The 23,971-nt window shown below is 36.8% G+C and overlaps 1 protein-coding gene and 1 pseudogene across 2 annotated transcripts in view; one reads left to right on the top strand and one right to left on the bottom strand.

Moving 5' to 3' along the window:
* The window catches only part of ABCD2 (ATP binding cassette subfamily D member 2), a 102,657-nt gene that overhangs the window by 53,473 nt on the left and 25,213 nt on the right, over nt 1–23,971 (top strand). For both annotated transcript variants that reach the window (XM_027858966.1, XM_027858967.1), the window contains exon 7: nt 13,131–13,276. In XM_027858966.1, the coding sequence (XP_027714767.1) occupies nt 13,131–13,276 (146 nt within the window). The remainder of the gene's footprint in view (nt 1–13,130; nt 13,277–23,971) is intronic.
* LOC114040762 lies at nt 18,224–22,963 on the bottom strand (annotated as a pseudogene).

The following is a 23,971-nucleotide window of genomic DNA, read 5'->3' as shown; positions in this document are numbered from 1 at the left end:
CACTTCATAGTATTTTATTTTTCTCCAATTACATGTAAAGATAGTTTTCAACGTTCATTTTTGCAAGATTTTGAGTTCCAAATTTTTCTCCCTCCTTTTCTTTCCTCCCTTCTCTCCAAGACAGCAAGCAATCTGATATAGGTTATACATGTACAATCATGTTAAACATTTCCACATTAATCATGTTGTAAAAGAAAAATAAAAGCAAAAGGGAAAAACCATGAAAAAGAAAAAAACAAAAAATAAAGCGAAAATAGTATGCTTTGATCTGCATTCAGACTCTGTAGTTCTCTCTCTGGAAGTGGATAACATTTTCCGTTACAAGTCTTTTGGAATTGTCTTGGATCATTGTATTGCTGAGAAGAGCTAAGTCTGTCATAGCTGATCATCACACAGTGTTGCTGTTACTATTGTACAATGTTCTCCTGGTTCTGCTCACTTGTGAAGCATCAGTTTGTGTAAGTTTTTCCAGGTTTTTCTGAAATCTTCCTGCTCATCATTTCTTATAACACAATGGTATTCCATTACTTTCATATACCATAACTTGTTCAGCCATTCCCCAATTGCCAATTGATGGGCATCCCCCCAATTTCCAATTCTTTGCCACCACAAAAAGAGCTGCTATAGATACTTCTGTACAGAAGGATTCTCTTCCCTTTTTTTTAAATGATCTCTTTTATGCCCCTAAGTGTTGGGGATAATGTTTATATGTTTTTCCTTGCCATGCCTTTGAAGTAAATATTCCTCTCTAAAGGCTAAACTGACTGTAAAGTGGCTAAATGGAACTGGCAAGGAACCCCTAAAATTAGGGGATCACCATTGTTGGAGGCTGAAGTCAGTGGCAGAGAGGCTAGATACCTTCCAATTTTCCTTCCTTCTTTTTCACCCCTTTGCCAGGGGAGGGATGAAAAGTAACAAACCTGACCTTCAGGTGATAACAAGCCAGAATAGTCACTGTTATATGTAGATGAAATGTAATAAGACCCTGAAGTAAGGTACTGTATGAGTAGAGAGAAGGGGTCAAATGCAGGGGATGTTATGGAGGCAGAAAGATCAAGATTTGGCATCTCATTTCATTATGTGAAATGAGGGAGTGTGAGGAGCTGAGGATAACATTTGGGTTGTAAACCTGGGAGATTAGAGGAATGGTGGTGCCTTCAACAGAAATAATGAAGTTTGGAAGAGGAGTAGTGACAGATTCTTTCCATTTCCACTTGGCCTTCTAGTTCTAAGAGATCTGGACAGTTATATTTTAATATTTCTTGAAACATGACATCCAGGCGCTTTTTGAAATCATGGCTTTCAGATAGTCCAATGATTCTTAAATTTTTTCTTCATCTATTTTCCAAATCATTTGTTTTTGCTATAGGATACCTTAACTTTTCTTCTATTTTTTTCAGTCTTTTGACTTTATTTTTAATATTTCTTGTCTCTCATAGTTACAAGCTACCATTTTAATTTTTCAGGGAATTTTTTCTTACTTCTCGTGCTACATTGTTAATTCTCTTTCCAATTTTTTCTTCCTTAATTCATTTCTTTTCCATTTTTTTCTTCTAGCTCTCTCATTTTATTTGTAATTAAAAAAAATAACTCTGGTTTCATCTCTTTCAGGAATTCTAATGGAATTTCTGAACAAACTGTGTTCAGACAAACAAAACAAAACAAAACTTTTGTTTTGCTCTTAGTCTGCTTCCTGACTTTACATTTGATGTAATGGCTGGGCTCTGAGCACTTTTGGAGGGAAAGTCTGGGTTGGTCCTGCTGCTGCTTTCTCTGGGTATTGAGTGTTGTGTTATTACAGGACATTAGGGACAGCTTAGACTGGAGGCCTATGTTTAGTTCTCTGAAAGAGATCTGATTCAGGGCAAAGTCTGATTTTCTCCTCTACCCCCTCCTGTCTGTCCTCTACAAGTTCCTAATCTGGATTTTGGTCTGAGCCTGTCATTCTATCACTCTGGACTTAGCCACTGTGATAGGACTTGATGCTTTCTTTTGATCTAAAATGTCTACCCTAGTTATTCCTCTGCAGGTTTCAGACTGAGTTTGAAGTAGGAACTGAGACCTTGAAGGGCTACTGTTTGCTTCTGAACTTGCTTCTTGCTCAGGTATATAGCTTAGGACTTGAAGCCACTCTCTACCTTGGTATACTACCTCTATGCATAGTTTTCCTTCTAAATCTACCTGGATCTGTGACTTGGAACTGGGTCATAGGTGACAAAACTGCCTGTCGGCACATTTTCTCACACTTTGGCTGCCCCAGTATAGGTGTGAGTCCTTCTCTTTCTCCAATGTACAGCCTTTCCCTTGGCACTGAACTCTGTGTCACCTGGATCCTGGCTATACTCCTGTTCCCCAGACCTCACCATCTTTTTCCCATTGCCAACCTGGATTGGAAAAATGACTCGCTGTGACTTTTTCTCAGATTTCCCTAGGAGTATTAAGTCTGATGCCTTTTCTGGGTCTGTTCAGAGGAAGGTTATTGGGGGTGGGGCAGGAGTGGAGCTTGACGTATTGCTTCCTCTTGCTTCACCATCTCAACTTGGCCTCTGTTACAAATTGCATTTAAAATTTTTTTTCCTATCAAAAGCATCTTTATATATTTATCATTGTCATTTATATCTATACTTATGATAGAGATAACTATGTGATCAAGGACTAGGGAGGTCCCTGTGACCTTGTGGTCACACACCCATATTACTTCAGAGATTCTACTGACCTTAAGGTCATTCACTACAGTTAAGCCTTTAGATCTCTAAACATAGAACAAATCTGTATACATTAAACAAGCCAACATCAAATAAAAAAAAAATGCCAAATTTATTGCTTTATGTCAATTGGGAATTCTTGGACAGAGAGCCATAGGTCCTTGGAATCCTTAAAGGATCTCAGAGCAATTAAGGTCCTCATCAGTTATCAGGCCATGGATCAAGGGTGGGGAACCTGTGGCCTTCTAGGTCCTTAGGTGTGGCCTTTTTACTGAGTCCAAGTTTTACAGAACAAATCCTTTTATTAAGGGGTTTTGTTCTGTGAGGTTTGGATTCACACAAAGGGCTGCACTTGAGGATCTAGAGGACCACATGTGACCTCGAGGCTGCTGGTTCCCCACTCCTGGACTATTTGACATGGACTATTCATGCCCGACCTGTGGTAAGGCCTTCCGAGCTCATAATAGTCTGATCAGCTGCAGTCGGACACATTGTATCTTGACTCTAACATAGTAGAGTTATTTTAGTCCTCTTGGAGAATGGAGGACAGCAATCATTTTAAAATTCCCTCACCTTTATCTACCTTTATCTAATTAGCCTTGGAATTCTTTCTAATAGGAGTTGTCTTAGCCCATAATGGCTTCTATTAGGCATTGTAATTTGAGTCCATTGGTGCCAACTATTGGAGGGGAAAAAAAATCTATCATTGTTGTACCCTGCATTGTACGCATAAGCCTGCCAGAATATTTAAAATTAATTTATTATTATTCCAAATTCAAGAATTGATCTGGTTGAGAGAAATGTGCAAACTGATATTCTCCTTATGCTTTTAATAAATATTTCTTAAAGGGGATGGGGATAATGATGAAGATGGGGCTTTTCTTGTTTCCATGCTTATTTTGAAGTTATAAGGTATGTGCTACCCAGGTAAGATGTGTCTATCCACATGGGATTTCTAAACACATAGACAGATGGCTCAATGGGGTGGTATTGATGACTATCTCAGGAAACTTGCCCACCTTTCTTTAAGAGACTGTGATGCCTTGAAGGTAATAGGAGAATAGGTCATGAAGATGGCTACTCTTCTCTGAGAGAGGGGAATTCTATCTACCTGACCTCTAAATATTGCTAGGCTAGGGAGATGTTTCGTTCAGAACAAAAAAGCCACTAGCTTCACGGGGCGGTATGCTTAAAATGTAGCTTTATAACTTATACTCATAGGCTTAGTCCCTTCCCATCAAATATAGATTACACAAAGAATATCACAAATAGCAAACAACATAAAGCAGAAACTGAGGGAAATTATATAGATTAGAATGTACCAGAAAATAGAGTGAATGAGCTCTTTCTCTCTGGATGGAAGAAATCTCAGCTTTATGAAGAAAGATGCCATTATGTCATCAAGGAGAAATTACCTGAAGTTTCTAGGGAGGCAAGCAGACAAATGGAAACCTATTGAGAAGGTAATTTGCCCAACATGTCTGCAAGAGAGTCTTTCTCTTTCTCCTTCTCCTCCCTGGAATATGTCAGAAAGGTAGTTTGGAACCACATGTCTGTTTCTCACAAAAGAAAGAGTGATAACTCTCTTTCATCCAAAGCTTTTGTGCCAACTCCTTCCCTCACAAAGTTATGAAGTGCTGTATTAGCACTCCCATCCCTAATTAGGATAATGTCATGCAAAAATAGTCCAGACTTGGCTAGAAATCTAGGTTACATTGTTTTGTCTTTAGGCTTTGTGTAATATCTACAAGCTTAACTAACATTTGTTGAATGCCAATAATTACTCTTTGTCAGAATATAACTTTTGACTTTCAAGAGAATAAGATCATAATGAAGCAAGATATAATGTCATACAGCAACATATTTAATAAGTCCATAATAGATATTTTATTATATATTCTTTATATAGAACCAAGAAGATTTCTATTTAGGAGATTTTCCCAGTGAGCATTTTAAAAATTCTCATTCATTATATTTATTATATGACAGCATTTTATATAACAATTTTAGAGGAGAACAGTTTACATAAATAGAAAATATAAATAAAACAAGCCAAAATAATTTCAGAGGGAGAGAAGCACTCTCTGTTTGCAACTTTGTAAACTGGAAATTTGGTTCAAATGAAAAAAACTTACTAAAATTCATGTTTGTTTTTAAAAGTTTACCTTCTAAACATTTCCGTCTTCCAAGGACTCAATAAGGGATTAAACAATAAACAGACTACAACTTGAATACTTTTTTCCTTGCAACTAAGAACTCATTCTACCTAGAAGATAAAAATTCCATACCTCTGCAACTCAAAGAAGAGCATAATCACAAACAAATGGTATGTAAACTTTTTATATGATTTCATATTTTTATTAGCCATTCTTTTTTGCTGATTCAACAATTTTAATAGCCTAAAGAAAAAAAATTAGGCTTGCTATTGTTTTTGTTCATTAAAACTCCTAAACATTATTTTTTAATCCTGAGGCTCACTGTTAATTTGTTGGAGAAGAATATTTAGACCATTATTTTATTTTGCTAGAACCTATTATTCTCTAAATTGAAGGCAATAATTATGTATACCCAATTGTCAGAGAAAAAGAAAAATACACAAATGAGGTAGTATAGGGGAGTACTTGAACTCATTCTAACCTTTTCTATCTATAATATGTTCCCAAGTGAGATTGTAATTGAGTGTTATGATGATGCTATAGCATATATATATTGCCCTAATACTTTTTTTGACAGTTTACTTGATCACTTCATATTAAATATTTCAAGTTAATTAGCCATATAAATAAAACATTTGGTCATTAGGTACTCCAGGAATACATTTGCTTTCAGGCCACTGGATTTTTATTACTACTTCAAACTTTCATTATAATATTAATTAATCAATCAGTAAGTATTTATTGGGTGCCTACTATGTGCTAGACATTGTACTAATTGCTGGAGATACAAAAAGAGATGAAAAACTCTCCCTGCCCTCAGGAGTTTGCAGTCTAATCGGGGAGACAATCTGTAAACAAATATATAGAAAGCAAACTATATACAGGATAAATAGGAAATAATTGAAAACGGAAAGTCACTGGAATTAAGAGGGGAATGAGGAAGGTTTAGTTAGGACTTAAAAGAAGTCAGGGAGGTCAGTAGTTGGAGCAGAGGAGTACTGACTTGTGAGTCAGAGAACCTGGGTTCAAATGTTGGGTTTGCCACTTAATTACCTATGTTACTTTTTTTTAAAATTAATTTTATATATATTTTTTTTACATTTTAAGTTCCAAAGTGTTTCCCTCCCTCCCTCTTCACCTCACACTAGAGAAGGCCACAATTTGACACATACATATAAATACATGTAAAGCTATACCATCTGTACTTCTATTTATCAGTATTTTCTTTGGATGTAGATAGCATCTTCATAGGTCTTTTGTAGTTGATTTGAGTATTTATAATACTTAGAATAACTTGGTCGTTGTAGTACAATATTGTTGTTACTCTATACAATGTTCTCTTTGTTCTGCTTATTTCACTCTTCATTGTTTTATGCAAGTCTTTCCATCTGATTTTTGTTAGAGTTTTTCTTGTGTCAAACCATCCCTGCATTTCTGGTATAAATCCCACTTGATCACTCCACTCTGTATAATCTTTGTGATATACTGTTGTAGTCTCCTGGCTGGTATTTTATTTAGGTTTTTGTTTGTTATGTTATATGGCTAATTACTAATTACAGTACTAATTACTACTGTAATTACTTCTTTTTTGGTTTTGTGGTGAGGCAATTGGGATTAAGTGACTTGCCCAGAGTCACACAGCTAGTGAGTGTTATGTGTCTGAGGGCAGATTTGAACTCAGGTCCTCCTGACTCCAGGATGAGTGCTCTATCCACTGCACCACCTAGCTGCCTCTTATTTAGGGTTTTTGCATCCATATTCATTAATGAAACTGGTCTGTAATTTTTTTCTCTGTTTTTACTCTTCTTGGTTTAGGTATAAGTACCATATTTGGTTCATAAAAGGAATTTGGTAGGACTTCCCATTTGCTTATTATTCCAAATAATTTATTTAATATTGGAATAAGTAGTAGAATTTGTAAAATGTTTTTTTCCTTAGGAAGCTCATTTATGGCCTGGTCAATTTCTTTTTCTAAAATAGGTTTATTTAGATATTCTATTTCTTCTCCTGTTAATCTAGGCAGTTTATATTTTTGTAAGTATTTTCCCATTAAACTTTAATTATTAAATTGATTGGCATATAATTGGGCAAAACAGCTTATAATAATTGCTTTGATTTTATCTTCATTAGTGGTAAATTCACCCTTTTCATTTTTAATACTAATAATCTGGTTTTCTTCTCTTTTTTAAAAAAAATCACATTTACTAATGGTTTATCTATTTTATTATTTTTTCATTAAACCAACTTCTAGTTTTATTTGTTAATTCAATGGTTTTCTTACATTTAATTTTATTAACCTCTTCAATTTTTAAGATTTCCAATTTGGTGTTTAATTGGGGATTTTTAATAGTTTTTTTTTCAATTGCATAGCCAGTTTGTTGGTCTGCTTTTTCTCTGTTTTTGTAAGCATTTAGAGATATAAATTTTCTTCTCATTACTGTTTTTGCTGCATCTCATAGGTTTTGGTATGTTGTCTCAATATTTCCATTCTCTTTGATAAATGTATTTATTGTTTCTATGATTTGTTCTTTAATCCACTCATTCTTTAATATGAAGTTGTTTAATTTTTAATTAATTGTTAATCTGTGTTTCCGTGATCCCATACCAAATATAATTGTATTTCATTAAGATCTAAAAAGGATGAATTTGATATTTTTACTTTTCTGTATTTAACTATAATGTTTTTATGCCCTAATATATGGTCAATTTTTGTAAGGTACCATGTGCCACTCAGGAAAAGCTATATTCCTTTCCATTCCCATTCATTTCTCTCCACATCCATATTAATTAATTTTGCTTTAGATGATTTAAAATAACTAGACAATATAAAGTTGAAATATTGCTGTGGTGTAGGAAATGATAAATTGATGGACTTAGAACTTACAGAAAGATGTTATCCACCCTCAGAGAAACAGAGGACAAATAAGTATAGTATGATCTTACATAGGTGCATATGAATGTATATGTCTATAATGAGTATGATTATAGATATCTAAGTATATGTATGTGTTTGCAAGTATATACATGTATGTATATGTGTTTGTGTGTATATGTGTATGTATGTGTATTATATCTCTGCTTAATTGTAGCCTTTGGGAAGTAGGGAAGAAAGGGGGATAAAAGAACAAAGTAAAAAGCACACAGCAAAGAAAAGTTACAAGGAAGCAAAGAAAATATGGACAGCTCTGAACACAATGTGTAGTATTTATTATATAGGCTTTCTTGAAATGGAAATTTATTGCCATATATTTTGAATCCTCTCATTCTGCTGTGTACATGGCAATGTTTTTTTTTCTTATTTTGTATTTAAGTTTATAATGTGTCTCTTTTTCTTTTCTTAGTGTGTATCTAAATTTAAAATAAATTATTTTCAAAAATCTCTCTCCAGGTATCTATCATATCTTGCTTAGCTAAGATTTTATTCATCTCCTTGACTTCCTTACTTATTTTTTAGTTAAATTTATCTAGTTCTGAGAAGGGAAGGTTGAAATACCCCACTATTATAATTTTGCTATCTCTTTCCACCTGTAATTCATTTAGCTTTTTCTTTAAAAATGTGGATGTTATAGTATTTGGTGCTTATATGTTTAGTAGTGATATTACTTCATTACCCAAAGAACCTTTTATCATAATGTAGTTTCCTGTTTATCTCTTTCAATTAAATCTATTTTAACTTTAACTTTGAGATCATGATTGCTACCCCTGCTTTTTTTTTTTGCATCAGCTGAAGTATAATAAATTTTGCTACTGCCCTTTATTTTAATTCTGTGTGTCTCTTTTTAAAATGTATTTCTTGTAAGCACCATATTGTTGGATTCTGACTTTTAATCCATTCTGTTATCCATTTCCCTTTTATGAGTGAGTTCATCCCATTCATATTCAAAGTTACAATTATTAGTTGTGTATTTCCCTTCCTATTTTTCCTATTAGTTGCGTATTTCCCATCCTATTTTTTCACTATGTTATTCTTCTCACCCTCTCTTTTTACCCTATCCCTCCTTATAATCTAATTTACTTCTAATTACTGCCTCCCCAATCCTCATCCCTTCTAAGAATCCCTCCCCTATCCTCTCCCTTACCCTTCTATTCATTAATTTACCCACCCTTCTAAGAGTCCCTCCCTTATCCTCTCCCCTTACCCTGCTACTTCTCTGTAAGTCAAGAAGACTGATACCCTTCTAGATGTGTATGTTATTCCCTCTGAAATCCAATTCTGATGAGAATAAAGTTCTGGCGCTACCACTCCCCAACTCTTCCTGCCTCCACAGTAACAGTTCTTCCATTCATGCCTCATTTGTATGTGATAATTGCTCCATTTTACTTCTTCTTACCCAATTTTATATTTTAGGATCATCCCATCATACTCAACTCAACCCCAAGCCTTCTATCTATGTATGCTATTTCAAACTACTCAAAAAATAACATTGTTAAGAGTTACAGATAACATTTCCCCATGTAAGAAATAAACAGTTTGACCTTATTAAATCCCTTATTATTGGTCTTTAATGTTTGCCTTATGTTTCTCTCGATATTTATAGGTCAGTTTTCCCATTAATTCTGGTCTTTTCTTCCCAAATACTTTGGAGTCCTTTAATTCACTAAATATCCATTTTTTTCCATATAGGATTACATTCAGCATTGCTGGGTAAGTTACTCATGGTTGCAAACAGCAACTTTGCTCTTCAGGATATAATGTGTGATTCCTTTCAGTCTTTTAGTGTAGAAGCTGCTAGATCTTATATTATCATGACTCCCCAGTATTTAAATGATTTTTTTTGTAGTTGCTTGTAGTATTTTCTCCTTGACCTGGGAGCTTTGGACCTTAGCTATAATGTTCCTGTGAATTTTCATTCTTGGGATATCTTTCAGGTGGTGGTTGGTGGATTTTTTCAATTTCTATTTTGCCCTCTAATTCTAAAATTTCAGGGCAGTTTTCTTAATAATTTCTTGAAATATAGTTTCTAGACTATTTTTTTAATCATAATTTTGAGGTAGTCCAGCAATTCTTATTGTGTCTCTCCTCATTCTGTTTTCCAGGTCAGTTGTTTTTCTAAGATGTTTTACATTCTTTTTTATTTTTTCATTCTTTTGATTTTGTTTTATTATGTCTTGGTGTCTTGTGAAGTCATTAGCTTCCCCTTGCCCAATTCTAAATTTTAAGGAATTATTTTCTTCTGTAAGTTTTTGGATCTCTTTTCCCAATTAGTTGACTTTCTTTTCACAATTTTCTTGCATTACTCTTATTTTTTCCTAATTTTTTTCCTCAACCTTTGTTTTGTTTTGTTTTGTTTGTTTGTTTGTTTGTTTTGGCGAGGCGATGGGGTTAAGTGACTTGCCCAGGATCACACAGCTAGTGAATATCATGTGTCTGAGGCCGGATTTGAACTCAGGTCTTCCTGACTCCAGGGCCGGTACTCTATCCACTGTGCCATCTAGCTGCCCCTAACCTTTCCTAGTTGATTTTCTTTTCTTGTTTGTTTTTTCCTTCAAGGCAATCAGGGTTAAGTGACTTGCTCAGGGTCACATAGCTAGTAAGTGTCAAGTGTCTGAGGCAAGATTTGAACTCAGATTCTGCTGACTCCAGGATTGATGTTTGATCTACTGTGACACCTAGCTGCCCTTCTTATCTGATTTTCAAAGCCCTTTTTAAGTTTTTCTAAGAACTCTTTTTGGGCTTGTGACCATTTTACTTTTTTCTTTGAAATAGAGGTAGTCTTAACTTCACCATTTTCTTCTGAGTTTGAACTCACGTCTTCTCAATCACCATAATAGCTATCTATGGTCATGTCCTTTCTCATTTACCTACTCAATTTTTTTTTTTTGGCTAGGTGATGGGATTAAGTGACTTGCCCAGGGTCACACAAATAGTGTGTGTTATGTGTCTGAGGTCAGATTTGAACTCTTCCTGAATCCAGGACCAGTGCTCTATCCACTGTACCACTTAACTGCCCCTTACTCATTTTTTTAAATTTTTTTTAAAATTTTTAGGCAATTGGGGTTAAGTGACTTGCCTAGGGTCACACAGCTAGTAAGTGTCAAGTGTTTGGTCTGAGGCCGTATTTGAACTCAGGTCCTCCTGACTTCAGGGCCAGTGCTCTATCCACTGCACCACCTAGCTGCCCCCCCCTTACTCATTTTTAAGGGCTTATTTTTTGTCTGTTAATTTTGTGCTAGAATCTGGCTCTCCTCTCCAGGTATAGGGGCTTTAGGTTTTACATGCTATTGTTTTCTGAGCTCTATCCAGGGTCCTGACCTCAGGGACTCCTTTGCTCCTGAGCATGACGAGGGCACCCAGCAACACTGTCACTACAAATGCTCTTATTTTCTTCTGTTGTTGTCCTTCCTGCAGCTGCAAGCTGTAGCTTACTCCTCTGCCCTGGAATTAAAACCAGAGACTTCACTCTCCTGTGAGTCCCACAGCCAGCAGGGTCCCTATTCCTCTGTGGACCAGACCACACACACAGTTGTGTGCTCACTCTTCTTCACCCACAGCCTGGGATTGCTCAGTGCACTGGAGTCCTGTATCCAGTGCCAATAGAGGGCCCTGCAATCTTCCCTTGATCAACTATTTGACGCCGGTCATTGGGGCAAAAGCTGAAGCTGAGGCTGGCTTGACACAGCTACCCCCAGGGCTTGTTGTTTGTTGATTCAGCATTATCTGCCCACTACAGTCAGGCCAGACCATCACCCCTTGAAGTCAGGTCTTTCCTAATGTGCTCCCAAATTATCGCAGGCTGACAACTGCTTTACCCAACTTTTAATTATTTAAGCTGCTCAGAATTCACTTTGTGGTGTTATTTTAAATTGTTTGTAGGGGTATTTGGGAGAGCCAAATAGTTTCATGCCTTATTCTACCATCTTCCCAGAATTCTTTCCATCACTTGTGTCACTTAATGTCTCAATATCTCTCTTCACTGTTCATCAAATGAGTAGTTTTAACTAGATGACCTATAAAGTTCCTTTTATAGCTCTATATCTTATGACAGTGTTGCAGTTGCTGCATTAAGATCAGGTATATCACAAGTACAACACCAAAAACTGTGTTCCTTATTTAGAAAGTTCAACTTCACATGATAGTTGGTAGAAGAAACCAATAATGTAAAGAGAATGGGGGTTGAGCCAAGATGGTGACGTAGCAGGAATAAGTATAGTCAAACTTTCTTCTACAATATCCTCTATGCAGATGTAGAAAATATACCCAAAAGATTTCAGTTGGGAAATCTAATGAAAAATAACAGTGACTCTTTTTTTTTTTTTTTGCTTTTTGGTGAGGTAGTCGAGGTTAAGTGACTTGCCCAAGGTCACACAGCTAGTGAGTGTCTGAGGCCAGATTTGAACTCACGTCCTCCTGACTCCAAGGTTGGTGCTCTATCCACTGTACCACTTAGCTGCCCCTAGTGACTCATTTTTCTAGCTCAATTTGGCATTCAGTGGGGATAGAGAGGTCTGCAGGCATTGAGAACAGAGTCTGGTCTGGAATGATCACATGAAGCATTTCAGGCTATGCAGCTGGGTAAGAAGAGGTCCCAGATCCAACAGAGATCATAACAACATGTTATGCCTGATACAGGAATGGATGCCCCTACCCAGTTCTCTGTCGCAAGCCCACAGCCAACTGGGGAAGAGACCCGTGCTCAGAGGTGGCATTCTAATGTTAAGAAGTGGTCATGAACCATACCTAGGCTATATGCTGAGCAAGGAGCAAGTTCAAAAGCAAGCAGCACCGACGTGTTCTCAGTTCTAGCCTCTAGCCTCATCTGAAGCCTGCAGAGTAATAAAAAGGGAAGGAATTTCAGATCAAAGGGAAGCTTTCCAGATGGCTGTTAGCGGATGAGTGAACTTCCCACAATGTTGATTCAGAGTTTTGGTAAATTTTTTATTTTCCTTTGGTGTGTACTTTGTGTTGAATCACAGAATTGTGAAATATTGTAACAAACAAACCCAGTTGTTAGATGAATCTGAGAAGCTATGTTATCAAGCTATGAAACATGAGTAGCAGCAAAATGCGTTTTTACACTATAAGTGTCAAACTATAATATGCTTTTGCTGAGACTATGTCCTAATTATTTCTTATGTTAATTATTTCTTATGTAAACACAATACCTTCCAGTTACCTTTGATTTAAAAAAATATTCTCATATTATTGTTCATTTAATATTTAAAATCTGCCATGAAGTTTGTAGCCCAACTAAGTTAATACACTGATTAAGCTGTTTGATTTGATATTTACATTGCTAACTTTTTTTCTGTTTATTTGGGGTTTTTTTAGGCCCTACATGTCTCTTGGAACTCTTCGGGATCAAGTTATTTACCCTGACTCTGTAGATGATATGCATGAGAAAGGATATAATGACCACAACCTGGAATGCATTCTCCACAATGTCCATCTCTATCACATTGTTCAGAGAGAAGGAGGTAAATATTTTTTCTCACTGGCAGATTACATTACTGTCATCCTTACAATATCCTCATAAGGTGAACATTTCAGGTACTGTTGTCCTTTTTTTTTTGTTAAAGAAAATTGTATCCTTGACTGATTAGGGAAAGTAGGCTATATCAAGTATTTGACAGGTTTTCTTCTTTGCTCCAATCCCTGATGAACAGGTGACCCTTCTGCTCACCAGAGTCAGAATCAGAGATTTACAGATAGAATGGATTTCAGAAGCTGTACTCTTGATCTCATCTCCTGTTTCTTTCAGTAGATGCTTCCTCTGCCTCAAATCATCCCAGTCTCTCCGAATCTATTAGCCTCTTCTCTTATTGTCAACAAACACTACCAGGTATCTCACATTCCTACAAACAACAAAAAACACTTGAATCTGAACCTGCTATCCCCTCAAGCTATCATGTATCTCTCTTCCCTTTAACGGTCATAATCCTAGAAAAAAATTGTCTATATTCATTGTCCTCATTTCCTTTATCACTCATTTCTCAATCCCTTGCAATCTGGCTTCTGACTTCATCACTTAACTCCAGTTGCTCTCTTCAGGGTCACTGAAGATCTCTTTATTGCTGAATCATAAAGCCTTTTCTCAGACCTCACCCTTGTTGACCTCTCTGTAGCATTTGGCACAGTAAGCCATCCTTTCTTCCTGGATGCTCTCTCTTCCCTGAGCTCTCACTGCTCCCTCCTGACTTTCTCTCCAGTTGTCTGCTATTTCTTCTCAGTCTCCTTTGCTGAATCACAAGTATGGGTATACCCAAAGTTCTCTCCTAGACCCTCTTTTCTTCTCTTTCTACACTGGCTTTTGGTGATCCCATAGGTTAAGTTAAAATTTTTATGAAAATGACTCGTTTATATGTTATATAAATATATATTATGTATTAGTATATTTGTATACTAGATATAATTTATTTATAATGTATAATTTATGATATATGTTATATTAGTATATTTACATATGGAGGCAGCTAGGTTATAGAGCACACTGGACCTGGAGCTAGGAAGACCTGAGTTCAAATGTAGCTTTAGATATTTACTAGGCATGTAATCCTGATCAATTTGTTTAACCTTTCTCAACCACAATTCCACCTGTCTCCTAAGGTTATTGTGAAGATAAAATAATATTTGTAAAGTGCTTTGCAAACCTTGAGGAACTGTGTAAATGTTATCATTATCATCAACATCTTTATTAATTATTCTTATTATGCCATATCTGTCCTGAGCTCCATTTCCATGCAGCCAACTGGTTATTGGACATTTTGAATTGGGTATCCCATAAACATCTCAAAATTTCAGAATGTCCCAAACAAATCTTTTTCTCCACACCTATCCCTTTTTTGAACTTCCCTAGTCACCTCAGGGACATTCTCATTCTTCATTCTCAATCACCCCTGCCATCCAATCAATTGTCACATCTTCTGGATTGTACCTCAACATTATTTCTCAAATTGGTCCCCTTCTCTCCATTCACATGGAAACCAACTTAGTCCAAGCCTTCATCACCTCTTACATAAACTGTGGATATAGCCTCCTTGCATCCAGCTTCTCACTTCTCCAATCTATCCTCCACACAGCTAGCAAATTAATTTTCCTAAAGCAGTTTTGATTCATGTCACTCCCCTATTTTAAAAGTTCCAGTGGGTCTCTATTGCCTCTAGGATCCTTCCTACTTTTCCAGATGTGTTACACACACATCACTTCCCTTTGTACAATATACATTTCAACCAAATGGGCTTTTTTATTGTCCCTTTTGCACAATGTAGCATTTCTCATCTTTATGCATTTCCGCAGACTCCATCTCTCTACCTATTCAAAACTTCCGTGATATGAATTCTCTTCTCTCAGAAGTCATAGCCTTGAAAGTTCAGCTCAAACTTTACCTCTTACAAGGAGTCTTTCTTTATCCTCCAGTGATTCTAGTGTTCTCTTCGCTCAGTTCCCTGGAATTAATTTTATTTGCTTTGTCATAAACACACACACACACACACACACACACACACACACACACACACACGAATGTGCTGGAGATGGCTTGTACTTAGCGGCTTATAAGAGTCAATTCTTCATAAGTTGGCAAACATTATAAATCAGGGCTTGATGTATTGTTTTGCTGATTGTCTAGGCTTATAAAGAGTGATGGAGAAAATGATAATAGTGTAAACTGAACTTGAAACTTGTGGTGTTGAAAGTGTGTTGCATTTTTTCACAGACAAGGTTGTTAAGTATTTACCAGCATACCCTCTTTCTTCCATCTTGTACTCTCACTCAGAGGGTGAGATTCCCAAAGGGTAGCTACCACTACTACTATTATATTCTCAATATTGTAGGGGTAATCCTGAAGGACTAGGTTTCTACTATTCATTTACAAGCCCCCACTAATGTAGTATGCTTTAATAATCAGCTAGACTTAATTAACTTTTGACCACAAATATTTGCTAAGATTGTATATCAAGAAGATTAAATATAAAAAAATCCCCCCAGAAGTCTGGGGGAGCATGTTCACACAAATGTATATAGGGGGTAGGAAGAGAATGGATACAAATATAAAGTACCAGGATACTGAGACACATGTGCAGAGAACAAATGTTTCTGCAAAGGGTAGGTTAAAACTCCTACTTAACTGGAAGTTCTTTTCTCCCTATAGTCCTCATCCAAATCCTTAAGTATAACTCTCTCTTAGTTTCTGAGTGTCAGTAACTTTGTAGAGTCTATAGCCTACACTTTTCTCTGCCACAAGGGGATACATTCCCTGAATCTGTCTTCCACTACTGTCTTCTGGAGTGGATGCACAGTCTATGACTGGTCTAATCTCTCTGATGACTTGATCATTGTTGTGGGGAAGGAGAGGGAGGAGAAAGGGAGAGAGAGAGAGAAAGGGAGGGAGGGAGAGAGAGAGAGAGACAGAGAGAGAGAGAGAGAGAGAGAGAGAGAGAAAATAGTGTGCCTATTTCCCACATCCCCTTCAGCATTTGTTATTTTCCTTTTCTGTTATCTTAGGCAGTGTTATCAGTGGGAGTTGGTTTCACAGAGTTTTAATTCACATATCTCTAATTGTTAGTGTTTTAGAGCATTTTTCATATGATTATTGATACCTTTATGGCATTTAAAAGTTTGACAGATAATTTCTGGGCAAATTAATCATTTTATTAATAATGCTCTTCTCTTCCCCTCTTCTACCAGTAATTCCCTCTTAAAGGTTTATTTTAATTCTCAAACTGGAATTCTCTGAATGGGAATTCTTCTACCTTTTGACTAGGTTGGTTCTTTTTTTTTAATTAAAAAAATTTTTTTTAAGTTCAGTTCCAAATTCTCTCCTTATTTCTACCCCTCCTTTACCTATTGAGAGGTCAATACCCATGATACTTGTTAGACATATTAAGTCATGCAAGATATATTTCTGCATTAGTCTTGGTTAGGGGGAAAAGAAACTAAAATAAAGGAAAGAAATATACTTCAATCCAAACTCTGAGTTCCTCAGTTCTCTATCTGAAGGTGGATAGCATTTTTCATCATGAATCCTTTGGAGTTGTGGTAGATCATTATACTGATCAGAGTTACTAAGTCTTCCACAGATGATTATCGCTAAAATATTTCTGTTACTGTGTACAATATTCTCTTGGTTCTGCTCTCTTCACTTTGGATCAGTTCACAAAAGCCTTCCCAGTTTTTTTCTGAAACCACCCCCTTTATCATTTCCTACAGCACAATAGTATTCCATCATATTTGTATATTGTAACTTGTTCAGCAGTTCGCTAGTAATGGACATCCCCTCACAGTTTCCAATTCTTTGCCACCACAAAAAGAGCTGCCATAAATATTTTTCCTTTTCCTTTTTCTTTAATCTTTTGAGATATAGATCTAATTGTAGTGTTGAAACAAGTTGGACTAGTTCATAGTTCCACCAGAAGTACATTAGTGTGCCTATTTCCCACATCCTCTTCAGCATTTATTATTTTCCTTTTCTGTCATCTTAGGCAATTTTATCAGTGGGAGTTGGTTTCACAGAGTTTTAATTCACATATTCTAATTGTTAGTGATTTAGAGCATTTTTTCATATGATTATTGATAGCTTTGTGGCATTTAAAAGTTTGAGAGATAATTTCTGCGTAATTTAGTCATTTTATTAATAATACTAGCATTTTTAATAAAGGGTCAGTGACACTCTCAAATGCCAAAGACCCTCATGGCAGTGGGCTCATGGCTTATATGTCCTTGGAAAAGGAGTGTTCCTGAGAGTGATAATCAACTCCAATTGATTAACAATTAATGAGAGGTGGCCTTTACAAAGAGAAGTGAGCTCATTTCAATGAGGGGCTGAGAGTGACATCATGCCACTCTTGGACAGAGAGACTATCTCTATACCCATATATACTCTATGCTCAGCCTTGGACATTCTAAAAGAGAAAACTATATCCCTCACCCAAGCCTGAACTAGTTGGGTGAAATCACAATACCCAGAAAGAGGAGAATGTTAATCCTATCTTCCATCAGCCCTGTCCTTGAGAGATTGGACAAAGAAATAGGACAGGGAAAAAAAGGCTGGGGTCTCCCCAATTTTAATAATTGGCTATTAATTTAAGAGAAAAAAATCATTTCTCTCAACTTTAATTTCTTCCTCTGAAAATTGCCTGTTCATATCCTTTGACCATTTATCAATTGGGGAATGGCTCTTATTTTTATAAATTTGACTCAGTTCTTTATATATTTTGAGAGATGAGACCTTTATCAGAGAAACTTGCTGTAAGTTTACCCCTCTCTTCCACTTTCCTGCTTTTCTTTTAATTTTGGTTGCACTGGGTTTTGTCTATGCAAAAACTTTTTAGTTTTATGTAATCAAAATTATCCATTTTATTCTCTGAACTCTCACTTATTTGTTCATGAACTCTCAAATATTGTAATGAGAGTTCTGTGCAAGGCATTTAAAACACCAGTTTGTGAGAATAAACTCTGTTGGAGAGAGAGAATACAGAATGCAGGTAGCCACAGAGCCGAGGGATTTTCTTGATTTGGGGCAGGATCTGAGAGTCCACTGTTTCCTGATCAGCCTTGCGCTGCTCCATAATCTCGTATTTCTCTTTTTCTGGGTCAAAAATCTCTCTTTCTTGGTGTCTAGGTTTACAGAGCCTCTTCTTCTTGAAGTAAGCATCAGTAAGATGATTTGGAATTTTTACACTTGAAAGGTTAACCCTGGTAGAGGTAGCAATGACAAATTTCTGATGGGTCCTTCTCAGAGGAACATGGTTGATGGTCAGAGGTCCAGTCACCAGTAGCAAGCCACTAGCCAGCTGCTTCAGGAAAACCACTCTCTTGCCCCTATGGCAGCCAGTGAGCATGATCAGAACCGTGCCCAGGATATCCTTTCCCAGTATAAACTGAAGGAAGTTCTAGGGTACAATCTTTTAAATTTCTTATTGTAGACTCTTTGCTAATATTTTATTTACTATTTTTACATGAATCATCAGGGATATTGAATTATAGTCTTATTCCTCCACTGTATTTCTCCCTGATTTAATTATCAAACCCATATTTATTTTTTTTACCATAGAAGGAATTTGATAGCATCCTTTCTTTTCTTATTTTTGTAAACAGCTAATACAGTATTGGAATTGATCTGGTGAAAATGCGCAGTCAGGGGAAGGAATGTTTTGTGAGGGCAACAGCAAGGAAGCCAGTGTTAGAGTATGTGGAGGGAAGTAAAGTGTAAGAGGATTGCAAAGGTAGGAAAGAGACAGATTATGAAGGGTTTAAAAACAGAGGTTTTTATAGTTGAACCTGGACCTGGATGTAATGGAGAGCCATTGGAATTTACTGAATGGGGAGTGACAAGGTCAGATCTATGGTTTTAAAAGATCACTTTGATAGCTCAGTGGAGGATGGAATGGAGTGGGGAGAGACTTGAAGCAGAGAGACCAACTAGAAGGTTATTGAAATAATCCAGGCATGAAATGATGAGGATCTACACGAAGGTGGTAGCATATATGAGAATAGTTGTGAAGGTAAAATCAACATAAGTTTGGTATCATATTGGTGATTGGGAAGGGGGGTAAAAGAGAATGAGGAGTTGAGGGTAACACCCAAGTTCTGAACTTGTGTGACTAAGAAGATGGTGCCTTCAACAGTACCTATACTGAAGACTAACTCAGTAGAATATACAATCACAATCAAAGCTATATGCCTTTTTCATTCGTTTAGATTTTTTATTCCCCTTCCTGGACAAAATTAGGGCAACCTCTTTTGAATCTCTTTGAGGAGGACCTATGACCCTCTGCCTCTTTCTACTACTCTGACAAAAATAACAGACACACACACATACACACGCACAAGAAGGCCACATGGGACCATTTAATCAGTCTCCTCACATGCTGTATGAAGGGCTTTTTGCCATGACTTAGAAGCTTTCCAGGCACATCCTCACTAGAGTAATATCTCAGCATCTTGCGAATCTGTACCACACAGGTTCCTCCATTCTTATCACCACCAACTGGCTTTGAGATAGTAGCAGGCAGCTCTCTTTCTTTTTCCTTTCAATTCGGGTTTCTGGTGCAGCATATTTCCACTTGTACATGACTCTCTAGGAATACATTGCAGACCTAGAGTATCTACAGATCCCTCAGGCCAGGACTGGGTTCCGACTACAGTGCTTTTGAGGCTTTTCACCACATCTTCCTTCTTGTTTTTCTCCTTTTGGACCTTCTTTTCCTTTGGTTGCTTTGAGGGGTTTTTGTCTGCCATCTTGAGAGAAGGGAAAGAGAATTCTCTTTGTATACATTTAGAAACAAATCTCTTAATGATCTCTCTTACTTAATTATTGTTGTCTTTGGTTACTGTACTCATTTACCCTTGTTGTATTTTTGTTGACTGGAGTGTTTGAGAAGCAAATCATTTCTTCAGATATGGTTTCATTTTAGGAATGCTTCAAATGCATCATTTTTTTAAACAACCATATCTTTCACTTATGGTTAGGCTCAGATTTGCAGGGTAGGTCACCTTGGGTTGCACCTTGAGCTCCTTTGCTCTTTAGAACACATTATTCCATTCCTTCCTTCAGTTTTTGGTGGGTACAGAATAGTTTTGTGTTATTTCCTTTCCTTTATATTTAAAGGTTTTTTTCCTGTTCACTTGCAGCATTTGTTTGTCAGTGTGATTGTTAAATATTACCACTGTGTACTTGGAGTTTGCAGCATAGGGTTTTGTTGTTGTTGTTGTGGTTGTTGTTGTCTCCTGGAGTAGCCCTGTGGATTCTTTTGTTTGGCACTTTGTTTTCAGTGTTTAAAAGTTCTGGACAATTTCCTTATATTATACTATTGAAAACTTGTTATGTTCTTTTGGATCTCTGTAATCTATAAGTTGTCTCTATACACCCGTTTTCAAGATCAGCATGTTTTCCTTGTGTAGAGATCATGGTTTTTTTTTTCAGTATTATTTCTTTTTTACATCTTTCCTTCCAGATTATCCTTTACTTCTGTGTATTTGCATTCCCAACAGTTTTCTTCTCTTTCATTTTTTTGAGACCTGTCACTGTGGATCCAAGTTCGTCTATTCAGCTATTTTTTTTTTCATTTTATAGGTCATAAGTTTTACTTTCCAAATTCTTATTGCTCTCTTAAGCCATTCAAGAACAACCTGACTATGGTTCCATGCTTTCTTCAAAATCTATAGAACCATCTGCCTTATCAAGTGTTATTCATTTTCCTTGTCTTGCAATAGTCATGTTTCCTCCTGTTATTGATATCTTCCTTGTTAATATATCTTCCTGTGCTCAATGTCTTTAAAATGAGTTTTATTGCTCCTGAGATATTTGGTAATCTCAGTATATATTTTCCTTATTTTCCTCGATTACTCATTTTCTGATCCATCCCTTTTGATGATGGGGTTTAGAACTCAAAGCTGTCTCAGAATCCTTCCATGCTGGAGAATTCACAGTTCAACAACCTCCGTCTCTGACCCAAATGACTTCTGACAGGGGGTGAGGGAAGATAAATCTGGCCCCAGCTGGATACTGGGCTCTTTCCACCATACTTTGTAGATCTAGTGCCACATGGCTATAAACGTGTTTTATACCCTTTCTCTCTGTTCCTCTGTTCTCTGGTGAGATAAGTTCCTACAGAGAATACTGCTATACTGCTAATGCAGCCTGAGCAAATTTCTGTCATTTGGATCTCTGAGGCATTTGGGGTTGGAATTTGGGGAGGGGGAGATGAGTTGAGTGATTTTGCAAGCATAGAGGTTGACTTGTGAAGCCTTGCTTTAGTATCTCATGAGATGTGGGAGGGAGTGCTAAGTCAGAGCATTGGGACTTAGGAATTACTAGCCTTTTCTGTTAGCTCATCATGCTTTTACTTTGTTTGGGTTCTTGGTGTCCTGGGTGGGGAAACTGCTGAAATTACTTTCTTATTGAGAGGTCATGAAAATTGAAAAAAACATGTCTAGACCTCCATCTGATTCACATGACCCAGAAATCTTGCTGAGTATTTTAAACATGGAATGGTTTCTTGAAAAAATGGGAGTTGAATTGGTTGAAAAGTATTGTAGTGTTATAGGTATTAAAGTGTATAGATATATCCATAAATTAGGCATACATACAGATTTTTAATTTAAAATTTTTTTAATTTAAAATTTAACAGAAACATAAAAGATTTGGAAGATTACAAAGTGACATTTATTAAAGTTAAGTCAGGGAAGACTACTCTGGAAGTTCTCTGAGAATAACCAGACTTTTCAAAAAATTACTGCTGTGCCGAAAGTAAGAAATATTTTTCTGCAGGCTATCCTCTGAAGAGGAGGAGATACTTTAAAAAAAGAGAAGCTCTCATGAGCAATGAAGTCCTGAACACTGACAAATTGAAAGCAATGCTAAACTCTAGAAAAGACTATTTCTTTTTTGTTAGATTAAGGCCAAATCTCATATGTCAATAAAGTGTTATAGATCCAATTTAGAGATATCAGAACTGAAACTCTGCACCACAAGAAAACAATCATGGCAGATTTGGATTCAGCTGTCAACAGATACATTCAGCATTGGCAGGTACTATAGTTAGAAAAGAAGTGTAGATTGGTAGTAGCTTTAAATGAACAAGTCTTAACTTGATTTTTATGCAGGGCTTAAAGGTCACATAGCCAGAAATCACATGGCAAGCATGTCTGCAAAGGCTGGAACAATAATATAGTGCCAAAGAGATGCCACCTGACTCCACCATCTTTGTCGCAGGGCACTAACCAGTGCTCTTCACTAGCCCTGGTCCTACATCTCTGACATCTATCTTTTGCACTGCTTACTGCAGTGCTCCAAAGGCTATCCCCTAGACTAGAACCCATTTCCTTCCCCTACTCCCTCAGCTAGTCCACCTTGCACCACCATCTCAGGCCTCCTGATTGGACTCCTCCAGGCCGTACCTCCACTTGCTTCTTTCTATAGTGAGCCAGGCCTCCCAAGACTTCAGAGGATGAAACATCAGCACCTGCTGTGAGGTTGGGCTTTGAAAAATAACCTTGAACAGTCTACTCACCTAATTGCCTTAATGTTTTTCTCTCCAACCACTGTTATTGTTTAGATTCATTCTTCAATGTTTAGCATACCCCCACTTTCTCATATTTTCCTTATCCCAGTGATCCTGTACCTCCAGCTGCTGATGTACAAACCTTGTTTCCCAGTTACCCATCTCCAACTACTTGCTTCCTTATTCCAATTTCCTTCAACCCTAATCCCTACCCAGGCATTCAACCCTTTCCCTCATCCCCTCACTGTTCCACTTCAAAATCTTCAAAATCCCTCTCTTTGTGTTGCTGGAATGCTTATTCCTCAACTAACAAGCTTCCTTTCATCTTAAATTTTTTTCTTTTTCACTTCTCACATTTTTTGGTACTCAGTGAGATTTGACTCCTTCCTGATGACACTGCATTTCTGGTCACTATTTCCAGTAATGATTTCATGTTCACTCATATTTCCTAACTCACTCTTCTTGGCAGGGGAGTGAGGATAGTTCTTGCTTTCTATTGACACTTCCAGACTCCCTCTACTACCATTCCTGAGCAATCTCTATTTCTTTGAGGGTCACACTATCCAAATTTTTCACCAAATCTAGATCCTTATGATTCTTATCTATTGACCTCCCAGGCCATTCTCCTTTCTTCCTGTGTCTAGCTCACAGCCTTTCTCTCTACTCTGACTTCTTCCTTCTCAGCTAAGGACCTCATTTCATATGCTTCATTTAAAAAACAAACAAAAAAAGAGACCATTTACTAAGCACTTCCCCTTTTCTTTTACTCTTCATTTCATATATTCAGATATCTTTGTGTGCTCTGTTTTCTTTCATTTTGGTCACAGATAAAGGAGTGAACCATCTCTTTGCCATCACCACTGCTTCTATATGTAGCCTTCATCCCACCTCCTCCTGTCTTCAATAGAAGATTGTTCCCACTTATCATCCTAACTCTCTCCCTAGTCTTTAGTCTCTCCCTATGGTAACTTTCTGTTCCCTATAAACACACTGTGTCCACCTTATCCTTAAAAACTGTCATTTCTTCCTATCATTCCCTCTTGTTATCATCTCAGATCCCTCCTCAGCTAAACTCTGAGAAAGCCATCTACACTAGGTACTGCCACATCTTTTCCCAGTGTTTTCCAAACCCTTTTTCTTTCTGACTTTAGACTGTATCACTCAATTAAA

Source organism: Vombatus ursinus, unplaced genomic scaffold (assembly GCF_900497805.2).
Source record: "Vombatus ursinus unplaced genomic scaffold, bare-nosed wombat genome assembly UNPS02013950.1, whole genome shotgun sequence".
Lineage (NCBI taxonomy): Eukaryota > Metazoa > Chordata > Mammalia > Diprotodontia > Vombatidae > Vombatus > Vombatus ursinus.
The sequence above is the reverse complement of the archived record's forward strand: the minus strand, read 5'-3'. Positions and strand labels throughout refer to the sequence as shown.